This window comes from Macaca thibetana, chromosome 3, assembly GCF_024542745.1.
Source record: "Macaca thibetana thibetana isolate TM-01 chromosome 3, ASM2454274v1, whole genome shotgun sequence".
Taxonomy (NCBI): Eukaryota; Metazoa; Chordata; class Mammalia; order Primates; family Cercopithecidae; genus Macaca; species Macaca thibetana.
This window is the reverse complement of record NC_065580.1, coordinates 153368786-153393328: the sequence shown is the minus strand read 5'-3', so window position 1 is coordinate 153393328 and position 24543 is coordinate 153368786. Positions and strand designations below refer to the sequence as shown.

At 57.8% G+C, this 24543-nt stretch overlaps 1 protein-coding gene across 1 annotated transcript in view; it reads left to right on the top strand.

Moving 5' to 3' along the window:
- Window positions 1-3977: 3977 nt before the first annotated feature.
- Window positions 3978-24543, top strand: part of PDXK (pyridoxal kinase) — a 43420-nt gene continuing 22854 nt past the window's right edge. Inside the window, exons 1-2 of the mRNA XM_050784468.1 lie at window positions 3978-4414; window positions 20270-20324. Of these exons, the coding sequence (XP_050640425.1) occupies window positions 4328-4414; window positions 20270-20324 (142 nt within the window). The 5' untranslated portion in view covers window positions 3978-4327. The remainder of the gene's footprint in view (window positions 4415-20269; window positions 20325-24543) is intronic.

The following is a 24543-nucleotide window of genomic DNA, read 5'->3' as shown; positions in this document are numbered from 1 at the left end:
TACAAAACACTAGCCGGCCGAGGTGGCGGACGCCTGTAGTCCCAGCTACTCGGGAGGCGGAGGCAGGAGAATGGCGTGAACCCGGGAGGCGGAGCTTGCAGTGAGCTGAGATCCGGCCACTGCACTCCAGCCTGGGTGACAGCGCGAGACTCCGTCTCAAAAAAAAAAAAAAAAAAAAAAACAAAAAAAAACAAAGTGTTACAGCCTTCAAGGTGCTGTGACAGGAGAGTTCCCTGGAGCCTTTTGCGGGACTCATAAACAAGTTTGTGGCTTGCTTACCTGGCACAAACTCCTTATGGCAGGGGGAGCATGCAGGTGAGTGGGTGCGAGGGCCAGGGCAAGCACTTTTGGACTCCAGCCTCATGGTAGCATCTAGGGTTGTGTTACAATTATTTCTCTTTATTTTATTTTATTTTTTTTTTGAGATGGAGTCTCACACTGTCACCCGGGCTGGAGTGCAATGGCGTGATCTTGGCTCACTGCAACCTCTGCTTCCTGGGTTCATGCAATTCTCCTGCCTCAGCCTCCCAAGTAGCTGGGATTACAGGCACACACCACCATACCCAGCTAATTTTTTGTATTTTTAGTAGAGATGGAGTTTCACTATATTCACCAGGCTGGTCTTGAACTCCTGACCTCGTGATCCACCTGCCACGGCCTCCCAAAGTGCTGGGATTACAGGCGTGAGCCACCGTGCCTGGCCAATTAATTCTCTTCTAGCAATTGTCATCCATGGATTGCTAAGTGTTAACCAGTTTAGTGGAGTCAGAGTGACAGCCTTTTACACCCCGTCCTTTTGGTACTCAGGTCCTTGTCTGGCATCCAGGAAGAATCAGGTCACATGGACTTGAAGAATGGTGAAAGTGGAGGTTTTATTGAGGGATGGAGGTGGCTGTCAGCAGGATGGGGAGCTGGAAAGGGGATGGAGTGAGAAGATAATCCTCCCTGGTCGAACTCCTCTTCACGTTCAGATGCTTCTTTCTCTCCTTCTCTGCTGTGCCACTGCATTCCTCTGTCAGTGACGTTTTGGGTTTTTATGGGTACAAGATGGGGATGCGGCAGGCCAGGGTGGTTTTGGAAAAAGCACCATTCAGGTGGGAAAACAGGGATGTGAAGTTCTTTTTTAGGGGCCTTTGCTGGGGAACTGCCTCTTCTATGCAGTATTTCCCTGCCTCCTGTCTGTATCAGTGGCCCTCCCAAAGAGACAGGTACTTCAAGGGAGGAGAGGTTGGGGAAGGAGCTCTATGCTGAAAGGGCTGGCTAAATATACATATGCAGCAGGTTACAGGAGGAGTGGTGAATATTCATGAAGGGGGTCTGGCTGCACACGTACTAAACAAACATGCATGTTGCATACGACCTGTGTTCACTCTGGTGTGGAGTCTTAACATGTCAATGTGTCGCAATGAGGCCCTAAATGTCAGAGGTCTAATCAGGACACAAAGGCACTCCAGTGCACAGCCTCTGTAAATCAGCCAGAGCCGGTCCATGGTCGGGGGTCCCTTATCAGGAGGAGGTTCCTGAAGTCAGGCTTGTGCCCAGTCAGAGCTGTGGTCATGGCTGTGGAACGTGGTCAGTTTGCGTCTGCGGGTGGATGAGCTGCAGTCATTTGAATCTTGCTCATGGCCAGGCCAGTGTGTGTTTAGCTGCTGGAGAAAAAGCAGCTGTGGCGTGAGGGCAGAATCCGTTCTCTCAGTGTAGGGTACAAGGCTGACCCTTGCCTGCTGTGGCCTGAGGGCCTGTTTGTAATTTGATATCTTATTGCCACAGAGTCTGTTCTGTGGGTCTTAAGGCCTCTATTTTAACTTTAGTGCTGTTCAGTGTTGTGTGTAAACCCTAAAGGGAGGGAGTAAAAAGATGCAGCTGACCTCCCGTTCCCTCATGACCAGGAACTCAGTTTTAGGGTTTTTCTGGTGTTCCCTTCCTTGGTGGAGGGAGGCTTAGGATTTTATTTTAGTTTACACTCTTCTGTAAAGTAGTGTGAAGATTCAATGTGTTAATGCATGAAATATGCTCAGCGCACAGTACGTGCTCAATGTTAGCTGTTATTATTATTTCTATTATTTTTTGAGACAGAGTTTTGTTCTGTCGCCCAGGCTGGAGTGCAGTGGCATGATATTGGCTCACTGCAACCCCTGTCTCTCGGGTTCAAGTGATTCTCCTGCCTCAGACCCCTGGAGTAGCTGAGATTACAGGCACCACCACGCCTGGCTTTTTTTTTTTTTTTTTCTGGGGGGGGGTGGGGGATGGAGTCTTACCTTGTCACCCAGGGTGGAGTGCAGTGGTGTGATCTTCGCTGACTGCAACCTCTGCCTCCCGGGTTTCAGTGATTCTCCTGCCTCAGCCTCCCAAGTAGCTGGGATTACAGGTGCGTGCCACTACATCCGGCTAATTTTTGTATTTTTAGCAGAGATTGGGTTTCGCCATGTTGGCCAGGCTGGTCTCAAACTCCTGACTGCAAGATCCGCCCACCTCGGCCTCCCAAAGTGCTGGGATTACAGGTGTGAGTCACCTCACCTGGCCTAATGTTTGTATTTTTAGTAGAGTCGGGGTTTCACCATGTTGGCCAGGCTGGTCTTGAACTCCTAACCTCAAGTGATCCACCCGTCTTGGCCTCCCAAAGTGCTGGCATTACAGGTGTGAGCCACCACACCTGGCCTATTATTTTTCAGAGACGGTTTACCTTATATTGTCCAGGCTGGCCTCCACCTCCTGGGCTCAAGCAATCCTCCCTCCTCAGCCTCCTTAGTAGCTGGGACTGCAGGCATAAGCCACCATGCACTGCTTAAATGTTAGCTATTATTATTATTTTTTGAGGCGGAGCATCACTCTGTCATCAGGCTAGAGTGCAGTAGCGTGATCTTGGCTCACTGCAACCTCCGCCTCCTGGGTTCAAGTGATTCTCCTGCCTCAGTCTCCCACGTAGCTGGGACTACAGGCACGCACCACCATTTTCGGCTAATTTTTGTATTTTTACTAGAGACAGCATGTTGGCCAGGATGGTCTAGATCGCTTGCTGTGGTGATCCGCTCACCTCAGCCTCCCAAAGTCCTGGGATTACAGGCATGAGCCACCGTGTCTGGCCAATGTTAGCTATTATTAATGGACGATTATTACTATTCACGATGTACTTTCTTTTTAAAACCTGGATCTCTAAAATGTCCTCCTCCCTCAGTCCTCAGCACCGCCTGGTCGGGCATCGGGTCTCACCAAGCTGCAGAGCCGCAAGTGCACTGTGTTAGGTCACCAAGACTTTAGTCTGGTGATACTGACCCCAGAGACCCAAATCACCATGTCTGCAAGTCTGGAACCCAAAGGCCTCCGTTCCCTGGGGTGGTGCAGGGAAGCCGCAGGGAGTGTGTCTGTGGAGAGCGCAGGGGTGGGAAGTGAAGGCTGTGGGATCCCCTAGGGGGTCAGGTTCGTGGAAGGCAGGCCCTCCACAGGAAGACTGGGTTGGACTGGGATCGGACACGCGGCCCAGGCCCGGGCACCTGTGGATGTAGGGCCGGGCATGTGGCCGGGGGCTGGGCGCCTCTGCAGGCCGGGCCACCGGAGGGGGTACTCAGGGTCCGCAAGGGTCTGGGGCGCCCCGGAGAAGCCCGCCACCCCAGGCCGGTGGGGGGGAGACTGGGTCCCATCGGCCCCGTGTTTGTCAGCTCCCGCGGCCCGTGGGAGGGGACGTGGATTGGATGCGGGCTCCGGACCCTGCAGGCAATTGAGAGCGTGGTTCCCTTGGGGATCCGGGGTCTGGGGTCACTTCCGCGCCTCGGCACTCTTCCCACGCCCGCGTGCCCTCTCGTGGTTCTCCGGGTGGTGAGAATGTCGCGCCCGGAGGTCAGGGGCGTGGCGCCCGGGCCTTCGAGTCTCCCCTGCGCGCGGCTGGGCGCGGGGCGCAGGGCTGGAGCGGAGCACGCGTGTTGACTGAATGAACGAACGAACGGCGCTCCAGAGCCCTCTCCCGGTGGAATGACAGTGCAAACCCAGCGTTTCCGGCGGCAGGGTGGCGGGGGCCACCTGGCGTGGCGACGCGGCCGGGGTCGGGTTTCGCTTCCTCCCAGCCCAGGGGCGGAGCCTGCGCGGCTGTCCCCGCCCCGGCCCGCCCTCGGCCCGTCCCCGGCGCCGCGCGGAACTCGCGGGTTCGGAGCCGCCAGCTGAGGTCAGAAGGAGGCGTCTGCGCCGACCGAGGCCGTCGCACGCCAGAGCCGGAGTCGGAGCCGAGGGAAGCAGGGGTTGGAGCCCGAGCCCGAACCGAGCCGAGCCGGAGCCTGAGCGAGCGGCGGAGACCGTGCCCCCGCCTCGGCCCCGCGCCGCCGCGGCCAGGCCCGGCATGGAGGAGGAGTGCCGGGTGCTCTCCATACAGAGCCACGTCGTCCGCGGCTACGTGGGCAACCGGGCGGCCACGTTCCCGCTGCAGGTACGCATCCGCCCGCAGCCCGGGCTTACGTAACCCGAGCCCGTGACCTTGGCGGGGCTGCCCGAGACGAGCCTCAGTTACCCGAGGGAGGCTTGGGAGCTGCGGGCAGAGCCTGGCCCTGGCGCCCGGGAGACAGGCGCGGGATGGGTCGCCCGCTCTGCTTGGCTTGCGGGGGCGGAAGCGGAGGGCTGAGCGCTCTGGGGGCCCCTGCGGGTGGGAAGGGTCCGGCGTCGGGGTGCACGGGTAGGAGGGAGCCCTGTGCACCGGCTGTGGCGCAGCCGCTCGTCCTCGCCCCTTCCCGCCGATCGGGCCGACTGCCGCGGGGGCGGGGGGAGGTGAGGCTCCCGGAGGCGAAGAAATGCCGCAGAGCCCCGAGGAGTCCCGGAGCAGCCACGCGAGCCGGGACCTTGCCCCGCTGGAACGCAGAGGCGGCCGTGGAGCTCGAGGCGGTAGCGCGCTCACCTGCTGGGCCCCTGTGGGTCAGGAGGTCGGGAAGAGGGAGGAAGACGCCGAGTGAGGCCACGGTGCCCACGAGGGTGGACTCCACTCTTGGCCTGACCACGCCAGGAGGTGGCCAAAGGGAAGATGGTGGGGCAGGGACTGCCTTGCACCCTCTGGCAGAGCGGCATCCCTGCAGGTGTTTGCTCTGACGAGGAAAAGCCCCAGAAAACAGTTCGGGACTGTGCGGATCGGCTTTAGGGAGCCACTTTTTAAAACGCGTTAGCCCACGGCTTCCTGGTTGCAGCTAAGTGGCCCGTGGAGGGGTAAGAGAGGCCTGGGTGCAGTGGCATGGGTGTCACGCAGAGCCGAGGCAGAACCAGGACGACGGGCACTTCCTGGCCTTGTCGAGTCAGCAGGAGGGCTGGGGGTGCCCTGCAGCGTGGTGGCTCGCCCATGCTGCCCACCTATCGCCTGGTCCTTGGGGATGGGAGCAGGTATGCCCGGTCCGTGTGCTGGGCCCCGCGGGATGTAAAGAAGGGCCACTTGGGCACGGTGGGGCCTGCGGTGCGGGCTAACCTGGGAGGAAGGCAGGAAGAGGGGAGCAGAGCTTCGGTGGAATCTGAGGGCTGACCTAGGCATGCCCCCAGGAGAACCGAGCAGAGTTGAGTGTGGAAAGGTAGGGGGTTCAAGTCCGGAGTGAAGTGGAGGTCCTGTTGGGCAGGGTGCGGTGCTTCACAGGCGGTCTCACTTGAGCCCGTTTTCCAGCCAGCTGCTGGCAGACCCTGCCTGGGACAGTCAGGGTGCACAGGTTCTGTGGCCCTGGCTATTAAGCACTGCTGTGGGCCACTCCTAGCTTGAGGTGGGTCGGGGAGGTCACCACAGGCTGGTGGATTGCTTGGGCAGAGTCAGAAGTAGGACTGGGCTTGGGAAGAAAGGTGCAGGGTCCCTAAAGCGGGGACAGCCAGGGAGTGTGGAACCAAGGGTCTCTAAGGACAGCATCCGCTGTCTTGGCAGAAGTGTGCAGGTCCTGCAACGTCTGTCCCGTCCCTCCTTCCGTCCACCTCCTACTTCACTGAGCAAACTGTTTCCTTCTTTGACTCACTCGGGATACCCCAGCAATGTCCCTTGTTTTCTAACTCCCAGTGACTCAAGGGAGGGGTGTCCTCTGATTGCTCACCTCAGGTGGAGCCTCGTAAGGATGGTGCTGCTCTTCCTACCTGGGGTCTCCCCAGTGCCCGGCGTCCTTACCTGTGGGCTCCACAGGGTTCCATGCAGGCGTTTTGCTCCCATACCCCGACGTCCAATGCTGGCTGGACAAGGAGAAACAATACGATGAGGGAGGGGCTGAGATGGCCGCAACCCAACCAGCCTGGACCAGCCTTAGTGGGCACAGGAGGGACTGGGAGACAGAGCCTGGAAGTGGCCTTGGGGCTGGCGTTTGCCGCTTCCAGCCGCAGTTCCAAGGGGAAGCGTCCCCAAAGTCTAGAGCTGCTCTTGCAAGAGTTTGTTCTTGATTTTGATCATCATTGTATGGCTTAGGACTCCAAAGCCTTGTTCACATGGCTGAATGTAGGGAAAGAAAACTTAGAAACCGGCCGAACAGAGCCTCTGGCTGAGCCCCAGAGATTTGCCTCAATGCTACTTGGAATGAGACTGGAGAATGCCTCAGGGGTGTGGCATGTAGCAGGGTGGCTGGAGAGGCTCCTTATGGGGACTGACCCAGGTGTCTGGGGGTCCCACCTCAAAGCAAGTGTCTCCTCATCTTGGAATTCCAGCTGAGGGATCTGGCCCTGGTTTCTGAGCCTTCCGGAGTCTCACTTGCAAACTAGGCACAATACCTGTTTACAAGATAGCACCAGGGCTCCTTGTGCCCTTCATGCCAGACTCGGGGTATGCCCATTGCCAGGGAGCTCCCACTGATTCCCTGTGAGTGTAGCACAGGTTTGTCACGACTGGACCATCTGCACGTCTGGACTTCAGGGCTATTCTCCCCAGCCACTTTCTGCCAGGTCCTCTCCGTGTGTCGCTTTGCAGCCAGGAGGCAGCCTCCCTCCCTGGGCAGAGCAAAACCTTGAGCCTGTGTTTGGATTTTGTTTCTGGGCCTAAGCCCAAGGTTCATTTTAGTGGCAGAGAACTTAAGGAGGGAACGTGTTGGCATGACCAGTGCTGGCAGGAGGTGCAGTGTGTCAGGCAGCATGATTTGGGTTGCAGATTGACAGGCTCGAGGTCTGGGGGTGCATGGAGAGGAATCGGGGGGATGCCTGAGTCAAGCATAGACCTGCCCAAGGACAGGCCATGGGATGCGCCTTGGGGTGGGACACTTCCCAGCTGCTCTGGCTTGGATTCTAGGCAGGAAGGAGTGGAGGGAACGAGTGGCTGCCCTTCCACATTGGTAGGACTGTTTCCTCTTGGGTGTGGGAAACCTCAGGCTCTTCTAGGGCTGGGAGGTTTGGCTCTTTGGAGCCCTGGGTGTGTATGTGTGGAAAGCCTTCCCGGCTCATCAGTTCAGCAGCTCACGTGTTTCTATAGGGCCTCACTGCGTGGGGGAGATCCCGGGCCCTCAGGGCAGCTTCCCAACCCCCTTTGTCCTATTGCTTCCATAACCCTAAGGTACACAGCCGTAGGGTTATGTATGAGTTTGCTGGAGTGAAAATACCATAGGCAGCCTTAGGATCATGTAGGAGTTTGCCCGGACTGCCATAACCAGGTGGCTCGCTGTAGCAGAAATTCACCTCTCATAGTCTGGGGGCCGGAAGTCTGAGAGCAGGGTGTGGGCAGGGCCATGCTCCCTCCATATGAGGGTCCTTCCCGGCCTCCTCCGGCTCTTGGTGGCCCCAGGCTTCTGGGGCTTACAGCCAAATCACTCCAGTCTCTGTCTCGGTCCTCACGTGGCCTCCGCCCCGTGTGCTCTCTGAAAAGCACGCTTGACGTGGGATTCAGGCCCACCCGGATCATCTGGTGTGATCTCACCTTGGAATCTTACATCTGCAAAGATCCTTTTTCTTTTTCTTTCTTTCATTTTTTGTTTTGTTTGTTTTTGAGACGAGGGTCTCGCTCCGTCGCTCAGGCTGAAGTGCAGTGGTGCAATCTCGGCTCACTGCAACCTCCCCCTTCCAGGTACAAGCAATTCTCCTGCCTCAGCCTCCTGAGCAGCTGGGATTACAAGTATGTGCCACAACGCCTGACTAATTTTTCTGTATTTCTTTTTAGTAGAGATGGGGTTTCACCATGTTGGCCAGGCTGGTCTTGAGCTCCTGACCTCAGGTAATCTGCCCGCCTCAGCCTCCCAAAGTGCTGGGATTACAGGTGTGAGCCACCGCGCCCAACCCAAATATCCTTTTTCCAAATAGAATCCCCTTCACAGGTTTCAGTTAAACATACCCTTCGAGGGTCCAGCATTCAGTCTGGAAAGAGCCTTCCTTCCAGTAGGAGCCTTCAGAGAAATTTGAAAGTGGCACAAATCAAGGGGTGAATTAAAGGCCCAGAAGTTGATGATGTCAAGCTGTCGTTTTTGGAAACGAGGGGAGCAGCACAGCCATGAGTCTCCAAACTGGGCTGTGCAGAGATTGTCCTGAGTACATCGAAGGCCAGTAGCTGCCCTGTGGGGAGAGGCAAGCCTGTCCTGATCCTGTGCGTCCCGTCCGGGTGGAGAGGTAGTGGCTCCCGCTGGCTGGGTGACATCCGTGTCCTTCATCTGTCAGCGTCTGGAGCAGCTGAGGCCAGGCACCAGGCACTGACGCCTCAGACATAAGTGACCCCCGTGCTGCAGGACCACAGTGCACGTGTGCTCTCATAGGGCCGCTCCTAGGGAGGAGGTCATAGACCTCAGGCATTAAATGATTCAATTCCATGGCTTTGTCAATCTAACTTGGGGCCTTAGCTCAAGACCCATTTAAATACCACATTGCAGAGACCAGAAGGCAAGACCATGGGACTCCCTGCAGCCCCCACCACAAGATGCTGTGAGGTGGCGGGCTCCGTCCAGGGCCTCAATGCCATGCCTGCTGGCAGGCGGACTGTGGCTCAGACACCCCACAGGAAGAAGCAGGGGGCTCCCTGCCCTGGAACCCTGGATGTCAGCATCTGCTCTGACTCCTACCTGCTGAGTGACGTTGGCAAAAGTAGCTGTGGCAGAGGTCGAGGGTCCCACCTGCTTACTGGGCCCCGCTTCTACGGACAGGAGTAGAAGTTGCAGAGCTTTGGGACCTCAGCACTTTAGCAGCTCCTGGACGCGAGCAGCAAGTTACCCTGGGCTCCCAGAGACGCACGATGGGGTCCCAAGGGGGTTGCTTGAGGGCCCTCAAGTCAGGAGCTAATTTCTATCCTCGAATATTTAAGAATCCCCGGCCGGGCGCAGTGGCTCAAGCCTGTAATCCCAGCACTTTGGGAGGCCGAGACAGGTGGATCACAAGGTCAGGAGATCGAGACCATCCTGGCTAACCCGGTGAAACCCCGTCTCTACTAAAAAATACAAAAAACTAGCCGGGCGAGGTCGCGGGCGCCTGTAGTCCCAGCTACTCGGGAGGCTGAGGCAGGAGAATGGCGTAAACCCGGGAGGCGGAGCTTGCAGTGAGCTGAGATCTGGCCACTGCACTCCAGCCTGGGCGACAGAGCGAGACTCCGTCTCAAAAAAAAAAAAAAAAAAGAATCCCCAAGCCCAGGTGCGGCGGCTCACACTTATGATCCCAGTGCTTTCAGAGGCCGAGGTGGGTGGATCACTTGAGCCCGGGAGTTTGAGACCAGCCTGGGCAACACAGCAAGACTCCATCTCTGCAAGAAAAAAAAAGCTGGCTATGTGACTCACATCTGTAGTCCCACCTACTTGGGAAGCTGAAGTGGGAGGATCACCTGAGCCTGGGAGGTGGAGGATGCAGTGACCTGTGATGGTGCCACTGCACTCCAGCCTGGGTGACAGAGTGAGACCCTGTCTCAAAAAAAAAAATAAAAATAAAAAATAAACGTGTATGGAAATACAATGTATTTTTAACCAGAAAGTTGACAGAGAATACCGATGCACTAGGTAGACCCTGCCTCAAAAAAGAAAAAGAAAAAACAAATCCCCTGCTCTGCAAGGTGGCCTCTTCTTCAGAGATGTGTCATCGCTGGGGGTTCTCTTGGGGACATGGTTAAAACGCCTGGTGTTGGCCGGGCGCGGTGGCTCACGCCTGTAATCCCAGCACTTTGGGAGGCCGAGGCAGGCAGATCACAAGGTCAGGAGATTGAAACCAGTCTGGCTAACATGGTGAAACCCCATCTCTACTAAAAATACAAAAAATCAGCCAGGCGTGGTGGCGGGCGCCTGTAGTCCCAGCTACTCGGGAGGCTGAGGCAGGAGAATGATGTGAACCTGGGAGGTGGAGCTTGCAGTGAACTGAGATCACACCACTGCACTCCAGCCTGGCGGACAGAGCAAGACTCCGTCTCAAAAAAAAAAAAAACAACAACAACAAGAACAAAACAAAACAAAAATCTAGTGTTTTGAAAAACCTTTACGTTTTTTCTTAGAACTCCTAGGATAGAAAGAGCCTTCTGTTTCTTGAGAACTGCACTGGTAAGATCCTGGAAGAGTACCACCCTGCCTTTTAAAAGGCATCATTTTTGCCTTAACATTTTTCAAGGTGACTTGCATTTGCAAACAGCACAAAAAAGCCATCGTTGGGCCAGGCACGGTGGCTCATGCCTGTAATCCCAGCACTTTGGGAGGCTGAGGTGGGTGGGTCATCTGAGGTCAGGAGTTCGAGACCAGCCTGGCCAACATGGTGAAACCCCGTCTCTACTAAAAATACAAAAAATAGCTGGGCATGGTGGCACACTACTGTAATCCCATCTACTCGGGGGTCGGGGAGGGGGGAGCCGGTGAGGAAGGAGAAATGCTTAAACCCGGGAGGTGGAGGATGCAGTGAGCCGAGATTGTACGACTGCACTCCAGCCCAGGCGACAGAGCAAGACTAAGCCTCAAAAAGAAAAGAAAAAAGAAAAAAAAGAGCCAGCACTGAAGTGTGCCTCCTTCCTGCCTCGAGTGGCCCTCGCTAACTTCCCTAGAGGTGATGCTGATGCTGCAGGTTGGAGATGCTTCTGAGTGTCCTTGGAACGTTCCCACGTGCTCTCCGGGCCACGCTGGACAGCTGGCTTTCCTCCCATATAGTTGAGATTCTCTCTCTCTCTCTCTCTCTCTCTGGCCTCTGCCAATCCCTGAGTCTGAGCCAGAATGTGTCCCAATCCAGGAAACAGGTGTTTTTTTCTGGTGTTTCTTCTTTTTCTTTACTCTTTTTCCAAGAAGGAACAAAATTTTGGCTAGTTTCTTGCTTTTCTGACTCTCTTAGTTTGGGACTGAGGTTTCCGTTATTCCTGTTTGGCTGTCATGGAGAAAAACAGGAACTTATCGGTCCCATTTTCCTTTTCTCCTCCTTTTTTTTTTTTTTTTTTTTTTGAGACCGCGTCTCACTCTGTCACCCAGGCTGGAGTGCAGTGGCGTGATCTCAGCTCACTGCAGCCTCCACTTCCCGGGTGCTTGCCATTCTCCTGCCTTAGCCTCTCGAGTAGCTGGGACTACAGGCGGGCTCCACCACGCCAGGCTAATTTTTGTATTTTGTCTTTTTTTTTTTTTTTTTTTTTTTTTGAGACAGAGTCTTGCTCTGTCACTCAGGCTGGAGTGCAGTGGCGTGATCTCGGCTCACTGCAAGCTCCGCCCCCCAGGTTCACGCCATTCTCCTGCCTCAGCCTCCCGAGTAGCTGAGACTACAGGCGCCCGCCACCATGCCCAGCTAATTTTTTTGTATTTTTAGTAGAGACGGGTTTTCACTGTGTTAGCCAGGATGGTCTCGATCTCCTGACCTTGTGATCCGGCCACCTCAGCCTCCCAAAATGCTGGGATTACAGGCATGAGCCACTGTGCCCAGCCAGTTTTTGTATTTTGGTAGACACAGGGTTTCACCATGTTGGCCAGGCTGGTCTTGAACTCCTGACCTCAGGCGATCCACTTGCCTCGGCCTCCCAAAGTGTTGGGATTACAGGCATGAGCCACTGCACCCAGCCTATTGGTCCCATTTTCTGATCTATTTTTCCCTCTTGCCTCTGGCTCTAGCTCACATCGGTGCATATGTGTGTGTATGTGGTTGTGCATGTGTGTACATGGTGTGCATGTGTGTACATTGTGTGTGGGTGTGCATGTGTGTACATGGTGTATGTATGTGGGTGTGCATGTGTGTACATGGTGTGTGCGTGTGTACATGGTGTGTATGTGGGTGTGCTTGTGTGTACATGGTGTGTATGTGGGTGTGCTTGTGTGTACATGGTGTGTGTGTACATGGTATGTGTGTGTACATGGTGTGTATGTGGGTGTGCTTGTGTGTACATGGTGTGTGTACATGGTGTGTATGTGGGTGTGCTTTTGTGTACATGGTGTGTGTGCACATGGTGTGTGTATGTGGGTGTGCTTGTGTGTACATGGTGTGTGTGCACATGGTGTGTGTATGTGGGTGTGCTTGTGTGCACATGGTATGTGGGTGTGCTTGTGTGTACATGGTGTGTATGTGGGTGTCCTTATGTGTACATGGTGTGTGTGTACATGGTGTGTGTATGTGAGTGTGCTTGTGTGCACATGGTGTGTATGTGGGTGTGCTTGTGTGTACATGGTGTGTATGTGGGTGTGCTTGTGTGTACATGGTGTGTGTGTACATGGTGTGTGTATGTGGGTGTGCTTGTGTGCACATGGTGTGTATGTGGGTGTGCTTGTGTGTACATGGTGTGTGTATGTGGGTGTGCTTGTGTGTAGGTGTGTGTGTGTGTACAGGGTGTGTGTATGTGGGTGTGCGTTTGTGTACATGGTGTGTGTGTATGGGTATGCGTGTGTGGGTGTGCCTATGTGTACATGGTGTGTATGTGGGTGTGCCTATGTGTACATGGTGTGTATGTGGGTGTGCTTGTGTGTACATGGTGTGCGTGTGTGCACATGGTGTGTGCACATGGTGTGTACATGGTGTGTGTACATGGTGTGCATGTGTGTACATGGTGTGCATGTGCACACATGGTATGTGTGCATGTGGGATGCATATGTGTATGGGGGATATGTGCACGTCTGGGCATGCATGTGTGTGTCATGGGAAGCATGTGTGCACATGTGTGTGTGCAGTGTGTTGCTCTGCAGGCCCCAGTGTTGGCCGACCCCCCATCTTTCCTGTGAGTGACTTCCCCCTTCTTTGGAGGCTTGGCGTGACTGGCATTCTCTGGAAAGGGAGGGGCGGATCTGCAGAGCGGGCAGCTTCCGGGACACTGGGGCTGCTGACTGGCTTTGTGGCTTCTTGGCCTTGGTGTCTGCGGGTGCACACCCACACAGAGCTTTTGAAATGGAATCATGCGCGCCCAGTTCACAGAGTGAGTGACACCGAGGAATAAGAACAGAGGGAACTTCTCAAGGAGAAAGGAAGAAAGGAGTTGTCAGAGATGGGCTGAGCAAAAAACCGTGCGATCCGCCGAGGAGGGGCCGGCAGCGCCTCCGTTCCCGCCCACAGAGCAGCCGCCCTGTGCCCGTCTATTCCCCGGCTCTGCATGGGGTCTCCGTTTTAAAGGGTTCTGTGGCCAAGACAAGCCTGCCAGTCCCTGCCCCTGTCCTTGGCCACTTCTCTTGGCAGCTTTCCCCATTCCTGAAGCAGGTGGGTAGCCCTGCTCAGCCTCTTGTCCCATCTCCTTACCTGTGACAGTTGCCAAGCCACTGGGAATGTGGTCGCCCTAGGACAGCTAAACAAGGAAACTGCGGTGCACACAGGTTTGGCTAACCCCAAGGGCCAGTTGCTGTGCGTGGGAGCGAGTTCCAAGGGGCGGAAGGGAGCCAGCACTAGGTGGAGCTCTGCCGGCCAGGGCACAGGGAGGAACGGCCTCCAGGAGGAAGGTGCAGCAGGTGTGAGGCCCTGTGGAGCCAACTTTGGAGCTAGAATAAGGTGGCATTTTTGCTGCATGCTGTGGGGGTGGACAGGGCCTGAGGTCACACCAGGGAGCCCATATTGGGTCAGGAATGTTGCTTTGGCAGTCCCTGGACTCAGCCCCCAGCTGTCTGGCCATCTGGGCACTTCTGAGCCCAGCCATGACCTCTGCCTTCCCTTAGCACTTTGCAGTGAGCCCAGCACCCGGCAGCCCCTGACCAGCCAGTGCACGGTCCCTGTGCGGCACTGTGAACCTGGAAGTACAGGGCTGGGTGTCCGTGTGCTCTGGGGGCCCAGGTGATGGGCCCTGGAGCTGTGAAGACTGAGTCATGGGTGGGTGAAGGATGAGGGGAGACTGCTCTGGGTGGGGCTCAGGGCCATTTCTACCAGAAATTCCCCTTGGAGTTTGTAGGACGAAGGACATGGTTGACCTGGATTGTAGGACTGACCAGTGACTGACAGTGGGAGGGACACGGGGTGCTCGGGCCCCGGGTTGAAGCAGTCACGTGATCTCTCCCATCCTCTGTCCTCATTCTGATTTCCTAAAGTGGTCAGAGGTCTCTGCAAAACAAGCTACAGGGAGGGTTCTTCTTCTGTGCAGCACTCACCCGGCTCTCCCCGGAACGCCTGGAACTCGGGTGGTCAGGCTGGGATGGAGGAGCTGCGCTGGAATGTTCCAGAGCTTCCCCCACTCCTGCCGTTCTGAGTCACTCTGCCTCCCGGGAGGAGGAGGATCAGCTGAGCCGCCGCGCTCACGTAGTGTCTCGCTGTGTCTCGCTGTCTGCCTTACTGTGAGCAGGGTGGGATGCTGCCGCTACGGCGCGCACGTGGGCCCTGGGAGGAGCCCGAGGCAGCCACTGCCGCACGTGGGCAGGAGGAGGGTTGCTCACAGGACTGGCCCGGCGGAGGGAGGAGGACTGGGGGCTGCGCCTGGCAGAGGATGAGCTCGTGTTGTGGGCAGCAGGGAGAAGGGAGTCTGAGAGCTCCTCGGCAGTGGTTCAGCTGCCGCTGCTCTTGTGGCTGGACCAGATGACTAACGAGGTTGAAAGCCCTTCCCCCGCCCCAGCGATTGCTGCTGTGGCCCCCCAACCCCCCAACCGCAGGAAGTTCCCGTGAGGACGTTGGAGCCCTTTCCAAGCCATCCCACTGGCCTAGACTCTGCTGGGATTATTTTGACCCCCCAGGGCAGAGTGTAGGCATCTGACCGGCTTTCTCTCCCGGCAGCAGACAGGGCGCACTCCGGCAGGTGAGGGACCCCAATACCTCGCACAGATGAGGGTGCAAAGCCCAGCCCCCCTCTTCCCACCCCCTGGCTGCGGGCCCCGCGGGTTTTCCCACCCTGGCTCCCCTGTGTGCTTGGCACTTGTTCCCTTTACGTAGTGGCCTTTTAGCCCGCTGGTCCTTCCCAGGCGGCTGGAGCGGACTTACGCCTTGCGGTAGAGGCTGAGCAGAAGCTTGTCCTTCAGACTGTTCGGCGGAGACACCCAGGCTGTTCTGTGGCAGCAGTGGGTTTGCCAGAGACCAGGGACTTTGACCAGGCCTGGCAGGGAGCCCCAATCCTGAAGAACCCTCGTTCTTCGTGTGCTGTGGCGGAGGCCACGTAGGCACAGTTGCAGCAGGGTCTTGGAGGCTGAAAGGAGGACAGTCTGAATTGAGAGAGGGGAGCTGGCCAGGCACAGGGGTTTCAGAGCTTTCGGGGGCTCAGAAGGTGCCCAGGGCTCTGTAGCCTAGTGAGGAGTTCACAGGGTGGTGGGCGACCCAGCAGCCAGGGGCATCAGCTGTGGGAGTGGGACGCTTCGCGGGGGTCTGGGCTTCATCCTGTGGACACAGCAGACCCTCAAGGGCTGTGTTTAGAGGGGTACATCTGGAGGTGGGGCTGGGGAATGCACATTGAGGGGAGCTCGGAGCAGAACCGTAGCACAGGCCAGGCATGATGGCTCACGCCTTGTAATCGCAGCACTTTGGGAGACTGAGGTGGGAGGATCGCTTGAGCCCAGGAGTTCAAGACCAGCCTGGGGAATATAGTGAGACCCCATCTCTACAAAAAATAAAAAATAAATTAGCCACGCATGGTGAAACATGCCTGTAGTCCCAGCTACTCGGGAGGCAGGAGAATCTCTTGAGCCCAGGAGGCAGAGGTTGCAGCGAGCTGAGATTGTGCCACTGGACTCCAGCCTGGGCAGCAGAGTGAGATCTTGTCTAAAAAAAAAAAAAACAACAAAACGAAAACAAAAACAGTAGCATGGTGGTCTGATAAGACCATCCCAGGAAGGGGGATGATGCAGTAGTCCACAGGCCTCAGTGGACCCTCACAGCAGGTATGGACATCAGAGAGTCTTGCTCATACCTAACTGAGTGATTTGATTTGATTTGAATTTTTTTTGAGATGGAGTCTCTCTCTGTCACCCAGGCCGGAGTGCAGTGGTGTGATCTCAGCTCACCGTAACCTCCGCCTCCCAGGTTCAAGCGATTCTCCTGCCTCAGCCTCCTGAGTAGCTGGGATTACAGGCATGCACCACCATGCCCAGCTAATTTTTGTATTTTTAGTAGAGACGGGGTTTTGCCATGTTGGCCAGGCTGGTCTCGAACTCCTGACCTCAGGTGATCCTCCTGCCTCAGCCTCCCAAAGTGCTGGGACTGCAGGTGTGAGCCACCGTGCCTGGCCCACATACCTGATGTAGAGTATGTTCTGCTGGGATTACAGGCGTGAGCCACCGTGCCCAGCCCTCATATCTGATTTAGAGTATGTTCTGCTGGGATTACAGGCGTGAGCCCGGCCCTCATGTCTGATTTAAAGTATGTTCTGCTGGGATTACAGGCGTGAGCCCGGCCCTCATGACTGATTTAGAGTATGTTCTGCTGGGATTACAGGTGTGGGCCACCGTGCCCAGCCCTCGTGTCTGATTTAGAGTATGTATTGCCAAACTCCGTGGTGTGAACACTGCCACTATGGCTGAAGGTAAGCTACCAGCCTGCTTAGGAAAGAGCTGCGCAGCAGCCGCCATCATGTAGCGTTCCTCACTGTAGACTCAACAGACACCAAGAGCTCAGTAGACAACAGATGGGGTAAATTGCTAGTAAACTAGGAAGTAGTGAGGCTAGAATATTAAGTTTGCTTTTAATATAATTTATGTAGTCTGGGTGCAGTGGCTGGTACCTGTAGTCCCAGCACTTTGGGAAGCCAAGGGAGGATAATTAATTGAGCTTAGGAGTTCAGGACCAGCCTGGGCAACATAGTGAGACTCTGTCTCAACAAAAAAATATAAAAATGAGCCAGGTGTGGCAGCACGCACCTGTAGTCCTAGCTACTCAGGAGGCTGAAGATGGTGGATCCCTTGATCCCAGGAATTCAAGGCTGTAGTGAGCTATGACTGTGCCACTGCACTCCAGCCTGGGTGACAGAGTGAGACCCTGTCTCAAAAAATAATAATAATATAATTTACATAATTGTAAGCTTTATGACTCAACTTTTTTTAAAAAATAGAGATGGAATCATGCTGTGTTGCTCAGGCTAGTCTTGAACTCCTGGCCTTAAGTGATCAGTCCTCTAGTCTCGGCCTCTCAAAGTGCTGCAATCACAGGTGTGAGCCACCGTGCCTGGCCACATGACTGTTTTTAATAATGAGTGTATGTAAAGCTGACCTACACTATTGCATCTGGCAATCATGTGACCCAGTCCATCTTCAAAGCCAGCAATAGTCGTTGAGTCCTTCTTTAACTTCCAGTCTCTGATCTTTCCTTCTGCCCATCAGCCTGAGAAAACCCTGCTTTTGAAGGGCTCATGTCATTCACTTAGACTCTCCTGGATAAGAAGATCCTCATGAAGAGAGATCTCATTACACTGACAGGTTTCACCTATACTCAGGGGGTTGCCTGAGGGTGAGCGGGGCCCCTGAAGGTCATTATTAGAATTCTGACACCGAAGAGCCCCATAGGCCATTGTAGGGACAGGGTTTACTGTAAAATACGGTGATTCACATACACAGACCAGCGATGCTGTCCCTAACGGGGATCCCAAGCTGGTCCCATCAGTCGGCAGGGCTGCTCACAGAGCACCGGCCTGTCCCTGTTGAAGGCGCTTCCTGTGATGTCTGTGGAGGAGACGGAACTGGGGCCCACGCTCCGGGCGGGAGGGGAGCGTTGTGGAGAGCCCAGCTGCCTGCTGTGCTGAACCTTGGGCCAAGAACCAGTCTGTCCTTGGCTCCCTGGGAGGTGGGGAAAGATGAGGTGTATCAGGCAGGGTCCAGTCCAGAAACAGAAACCAGAGCAACAATTGTGGAGGCTGTTGTTCAGCCAGGTATTGAGAAAACAGAGAAGGCAAAAAGGGAACACAGGTGTCGTGGAGGAGACCCTGCCAGCATCGGCTCCACACAGCTGACCCTGGGATACGAGAGAATTGCTGGGCTCTTTAGAACTTGGAGCTGGGAAGGCGGGTATCTGCCAGCTGGCGGGTGCTGGCGGTCTGTGGGGGCATGTGATGAGGAATTCTGCCGGTGGTGGGAAAGCCCCAAAGCGGATTCTGCTGCTGCTATGGGAAGGGACGGTCACTACTGCTGCCCCTGCGGGGAGAAGAGCCCCCGGGGAAGAAGAGTGCTGCTGGCAGAAGCTCATTCTCTTCGCAGGCTTCAGTTTCCCACTCTTGGTACCTCCTGGCGGTGCCTTGGAGGGCGCCACTGCTCTACAGAGATGCCAGTTCCAGAGGCACGGTCCGCACAGAGGGATGGGTTCCAGCTGAAGGACGAGTGTAACAGCGGGAGACCCCTTTCTCTGGGGTCCCAGGCTCCTGTCCTGGACCTCGGCACCCCGCCCCGCCATGCATTGTCGTCTTCTGAGTCTGGCTTTGTCTTGCACATGAAGTTGGATGGGTAGACTCTGGAAGCATCCAGACCAGCTTGCAATGCTGATGAATAGGCTGATTTTGATGGGGTGTGTGAAGTGGAGACGCCAGCCCAGGGGCTCAGCTCGCTCGTGCTCTCATTTAAAAGCAGAAAATAGCGACTTCATTCTCGGATACGTTTGCCAGCCCCAAAGGATTAATTATCTACACACCCAGAAGCAGTGGAGCAGAATATTTTGGCAGGATTTTCAGGATTTGTGTCATCGTTGCTTAATATCTGTTTCCTCACAGTCGGTTAGAATTTTAAAGGATTGGAAATACTGCAAGCCATCTGTATATAGAGGCTGTGGATTTGGGCTAGTGCATTTGCAAAGTGCCAATTTTATTTTTTATGTTTATTTTTATGTTTTTTGAGATAGGGCCTCACTCTGTTACCCAGGCTAGAGTGCAGTGGTGCCATCACGGCTCACTGCAGCCTCCACCTCCTGGGCTCAGTGATCCTCCCACCTCAGCCTTCCGAGTAGCTGGGACTACAGGCATGTGCCACCATGCCCGGCTAATTTCCCTATTTTTTTTAGAGACAGGGTTTTTGCCACGTTGCCCAGGCTGGTCTTGAACTCCTGACCTCAAGCTGTACTCCTACCTCGGCCTCCTAAAGTCCTGGGATTACAGGCATGAGCCACTGCACCTGGCCGCAAAGTGCTAATTTTAACTTTTTAGATTAGTAAGACTGTTAACGTGTTTCCTTAGTTTAGTGATAATGCCAACTTCAGAGAAAGACCTTGGTGAATACAAATCCTAAGCAGATAGCTCAACTCATTATCACAAAGCAAACCCCACCCAGTGAAGAAACAAATTTGAGAAGCCCCAGAAGCCTCTCCCTGGAAACAGCCGCTCTCCTAGTGCTGACACACTGGCTTTGAACGTGAAGGTGGAACTCAAGGGTGATTGGCTGTCCAGATGCAGCAGGAAGAGAGGGTTTGGGGCATTCCTGGTGCACGGGAGAGGGTGGGGATGGCCCCCCAAACTAGTGGAGGCCGGTCTTGGCCCCTGGAGATATGGGAAGGAGGCCACCGCTCCGTGGGTTCTGTCCTCCCTCTCCATTTGTCTGGAACCCTCACCCTTTCCCTCCCTCTCTGTCCTCACGAACCCACTCCCTGTCTCTCACTCAGGCTTTTCAGCCATGTGTGCTGCCCACGGGGCCCTTGGCCTGGCTTCCTCCAAGGGGTGGGGTAGACGCCCACGTTTTCGCAGCAGAGACAGCCTCGCAGCCTCTGTTCAGTGTCTGGACAGACGGGTATTCGTTTTATTGTTTAGTTTATTAGTCTTATTGAGGGCTTTTGTTGGGTGCGATTTCTGGAATGATGCATGAAGTGCTTCTCCATGGAGGTGCTGTGGGCCGGGCGATGCCCTCCCGCGCTGGTTGCTCCCCAGAGAGGGAAACCCAGCTCCAGACATTCGAGGCCCTGGACGTGCCAATGTCACCTGTGACTTGGGGAGAGCCTCCTGCTCTGACACGTCGGCCCTCCGGCCTGCACCTGGGGGCCCCATGCCGGCCAGGGCTCATTTACTCCCCTCTTCTGAGTCAGCGCCTGCTGGGGTTCGTGGAACCCCAGACCTGGCTCTCTTATGCCTACCTGTTCCTTCTCTGTCTTGCAGGTTTTGGGATTTGAGATCGACGCGGTAAACTCTGTCCAGTTTTCAAACCACACAGGTAAGGTGTTGGCTCCAGCAGCCGGCACAGAGCAGAGTGTGGGAGTGAGGGACGGGCCGGAGTGAGGGACGGGGCAGAGTGTGGGTGTGAGACTCGGGGCGGAGTGCGGGTGTGAGACGCGGGGCGGAGTGCGGGTGTGAGACGCGGGGCGGAGTGCGGGTGTGAGGGGCGGGCCGGAGTGCGGGTGTGAGACGCGGGGCGGAGTGTGGGTGTGTGGGACTCGGGGCGGAGTACGGGTGTGAGACGCGGGGCGGAGTGCGGGAGTGAGGGGCGGGGCGGAGTGTGGGGTGTGAGGGGCGGGCCGGAGTGTGGGAGTGAGGGGCGGGCCGGAGTGTGGGAGTGAGGGACGGGGCGGAGTGGGGGTGTGAGACTCGGGGCGGAGTGCGGGTGTGAGACTACGGGTATGGGGCGGAGTACGGGTATGAGGCGGGGGAGTACGGGTGTGAGGGGCGGGGCGGAGTACGGGTGTGAGGGGCGGGGCGGAGTACGGGTGTGAGGGGCGGGGCGGAGTGCGGGTGTGAGGGGCGGGGCGGAGTGCGGGTGTGAGACGCGGGGCGGAGTGCGGGTGTGAGGGGCGGGGCGGAGTGCGGGAGTGAGGGGCGGGGCGGAGTGCGGGTGTGAGGGGCGGGGCGGAGTGCGGGTGTGAGGGGCGGGGCGGAGTGCGGGTGTGAGGGGCGGGGCGGAGTGCGGGTGTGAGACGCGGGGCGGAGTGCGGGTGTGAGGGACGTGGCGGAGTGCGGGTGTGAGGGACGTGGCGGAGTGCGGGTGTGAGACGCGGGGCGGGGCGGAGTGCGGGTGTGAGGGAAGGGGCGGAGTGCGGGTGTGAGACGCGGGGCGGAGTGCCGGAGTGAGGGGCGGGGCGGAGTGCGGGTGTGAGGGGCGGGGCGGAGTGCGGGTGTGAGGGGCGGGGCGGAGTGCGGGTGTGAGGGGCGGGCCGGAGTGCGGGTGTGAGGGGCGGGGCGGAGTGCGGGTGTGAGTCGCGGGGCGGAGTGCGGGTGTGAGACGCGGGCCGGAGTGCGGGTGTGAGGGAGGGGCGGAGTGCGGGTGTGAGGGGCGGGGCGGAGTGGGGTGTGAGGGGCGGGGCGGAGTACGGGTGTGAGACGCGGGGCGGGCCGGCGTGCGGTGTGTGAGGGGACGGGGCGGCGTGCGGGTGTGAGACGCGGGGCGGCGTGCGGGTGTGAGGGACGGGGCGGCGTGAGGGGTGTGAGACGGGTGTGGGGGCGGCGTGCGGGGGAGTGGGGGGAGTGCGGGTGTGAGGGGCGGGGCGGAGTGCGGGAGTGAGGGATGGGGGCGGAGTCCGGGTGCGGGTGTGAGGGCGGGGCGGAGTGCGGGAGTGAGGCCCAGGCGGAGTGCGGGAGTGAGGGACGGGGCGGAGTCCGGGTGTGAGGGGCGGGGCGGAGTGCGGGAGTGAGGCGCGGGCGGAGTGCGGGAGTGAGGGACGGGGCGGAGTGCGGGAGTGAGGCGGGGCGGAGTGCGGGAGTGAGGGCGCGGGCGGAGTGTGGGTGTGAGACGCGGGGCGGGGCGGAGTGGGGTGAGGGGAGGGGCGGGGCGGAGTGCGGGTGTGAGGGGCGGGGCGGAGTGCGGGGTGTGGACGCGGGGCGGAGTGCGGGTGTGAGGCGCAGGCGGAGTGCGGGAGTGAGGGCGGGGCGGAGTCCGGGTGTGAGGCGCGGGCGGAGTGTGGGAGTGAGGCGCGGGCGGAGTGCGGGAGTGAGGGACGGGGCGGAGTGCGGGAGGGGGGGCGGGGCGGGGTGCGGGAGTGCGGGGCGGAGTGTGGGTGTGAGGGGCGGGGCGGGAGTGCGGGTGTGAGGGGCGGGGGCGGAGTGCGGGAGTGAGGGGCGGGGCGGAGTGCGGGGGAGTGAGGGGAGGGGGGCGGGGGAGTGCGGGTGTGAGGGGCGGGGGGGCGGAGTGCGGGGTGTGAGGGGCGGGGCGGAGTGCGGGTGTGAGGGGCGGGGCGGAGTGCGGGTGGGTGTGAGGGGCGGGGCGGAGTGCGGGAGTGAGGGGCGGGGCGGAGTGTGCGGGGTGTGAGGGGCGGGGCGGAGTGCGGGAGTGAGGCGCGGGCGGAGTGCGGGAGTGAGGGGCGGGGCGGAGTGCGGGTGTGAGGGGCGGGGCGGAGTGCGGGTGTGAGGGGCGGGGCGGAGTGCGGGTGTGAGGGGCGGGGCGGAGTGCGGGAGTGAGGCGCGGGCCGGAGTGTGGGTGTGAGGGGCGGGGCGGAGTGCGGGTGTGAGAGAAGGGGCGGAGTGCGGGAGTGAGGCATGGGGCTTTCATGTGGACAGGGACCTGGAGTCCCGGGCGTGGCTCGGCAGAGCCTGCACAGCACATCAGGGCGTAGGCCTGGGTGGCCTCACCTCTGAGTGGGGATGTATTGACTCAGCTTGGCTGCTTGGGGGCTGCGTGACCCAGTGCCAGTGGCAGAACCTCTCAGTGCTTCAGTTTCCTTCTCTGTAAAACAGGAGGGCAATCCTAACAGCTGCCCTGAGGTTGCCAGAGTTGAATAGGTAAATTGCGTAAAGTGCGCTTGGACCAAGGCCTGACTCAGAGCACAGCATTGTGACTCCTGCTGTCGCCTGCTTGCGCGGTGCCTGTTCCTGCCTCCTGGAGCTGAGGAGGGTACCCCGTGGGGTGGTTGTGCTGGGGGATGTGTAGGTGGTTCTGGGTTTTCTCTGTTAACAGCAGTGCTGCGGGGCCTGTGTGTGCATCTGTCTCCACGCACTGGGACGCTGAGAAGTTTGCTGGCTCAGGGGACTGAGGGTGGCTGGCCTCAGAAGCCCCTCACAGGCCATGCTTTCCATGCCCCCAGCCCTATGGCCTGGAGGTGAAGGTGCGTGGAGTCCTCCCTCCTCTCTGTGGTCCCTATACGGCTTAGTCGGCAGGAGAACAAAGCTGTTCTGTTCTTTGAAACCCCACCTCGCTTCCCCTGAAATTTCTCTGAACCCAGGCGGAACCTTGGGAGCACAGAACGTCCCAGAAACAGCCTGGCAGAGCATCAATGGGATATGTGGGAGGGCCTGGCCCCTACCTTTGGGAGCAGGAAGAAGTGCTGTGGTTTCTCTTGAGGCAGGCGTGACACATGCTAAGTGAGAGGAAAGGGTTTCTCGGCCAGTGCAGACGGACAGACTCCAGCTCTTGGCGGTGCAGACAGACAGACTCCAGCTCTTGGTGGTGCAGAGGGACAGGCTCCAGCTCTCGCTGGAACCCTTTCCTGCCTTTGCTTGCTGGGCACACTGGGTGCTGTGAGATTTGGAGACGTCCCCGAAGACTCAGGCCCTCCAGGAGCCTCCCTGAACCCACATGTTCTTCCTGGCTGCTCTCGCCGCCCTCCTTTAGGATTTGTTTTTCAGCGAGTGAGCTGGCTGGCTTGGACACGGAAGCAGGGTGTTGAGTGTGTTTCTGGGGACCGTGCTGTGCTCCGCAAGTGCTGGTTCAACATCCTCACAGACCTGGCTGCCCTCGCGTGGATTCCAGGATGCGGGGAGCGCCCTGGGCTTTGGTGATGCCTTCCAGGCTTGGTGGAAGCTTCTCAGTGGGAGGTGGGCTGGCTGACCCGAGGTTCCCGAGACACACAAGGGGTCTCTGGCCTGCCGTCAGAGGGCTGGGATGAGGACAGGACCCCAGGTGCTTGGGAGCCTCCACAGTTGCAGAACCAGATGAACGGCCTGGGGGCGTCCCTTCCCACAGGGTCCGGCCTCTGGTTCCTGGGCGCCCCCGCTCCAGCCTCCTCCAGATGCCATGGGGGGCCTGCTGGTTTAGGACCCCTTAGCCAGCTCCATCTGTGGCTGTGGGCTGGCTCCCGGCACCCTGTACCTACACTCTCGGGGTCAGCTGTCTGTGCGGCCTGATCAGGAGGCCCCCGCGTAGCTTCCCTAACGCCGTCTCTGTGGCTCAGGGGCAACTCCCTACGGAGGGAGGGCAGGCGTCACTCTCCCCTGCACTGGGGCCCTTCTGCCTGCTCCCCTTCCCTCACCCCTGCCACGCTGTGCTGCTGGGGAGTGAGGCTGGTGCATCGTGCGCCTGCCCTGGGTGCCACGGGAGCTGGTGGTAGGACAGGGGACTCGGCCTCCTCCACGCAGCCCCCCAGCCACTCTGGGCTCCCGTGCTGCCCACTGTGAGTACAGTGCTCACGATGACACTGTCTATTCCACAGACCTCGACGGAGCTGGAGGCGCTCTTTGTTTTTTGAGTTTTTTTGTTGTTGTTTTTCCTTTTTGTTCCCCCCACCCTC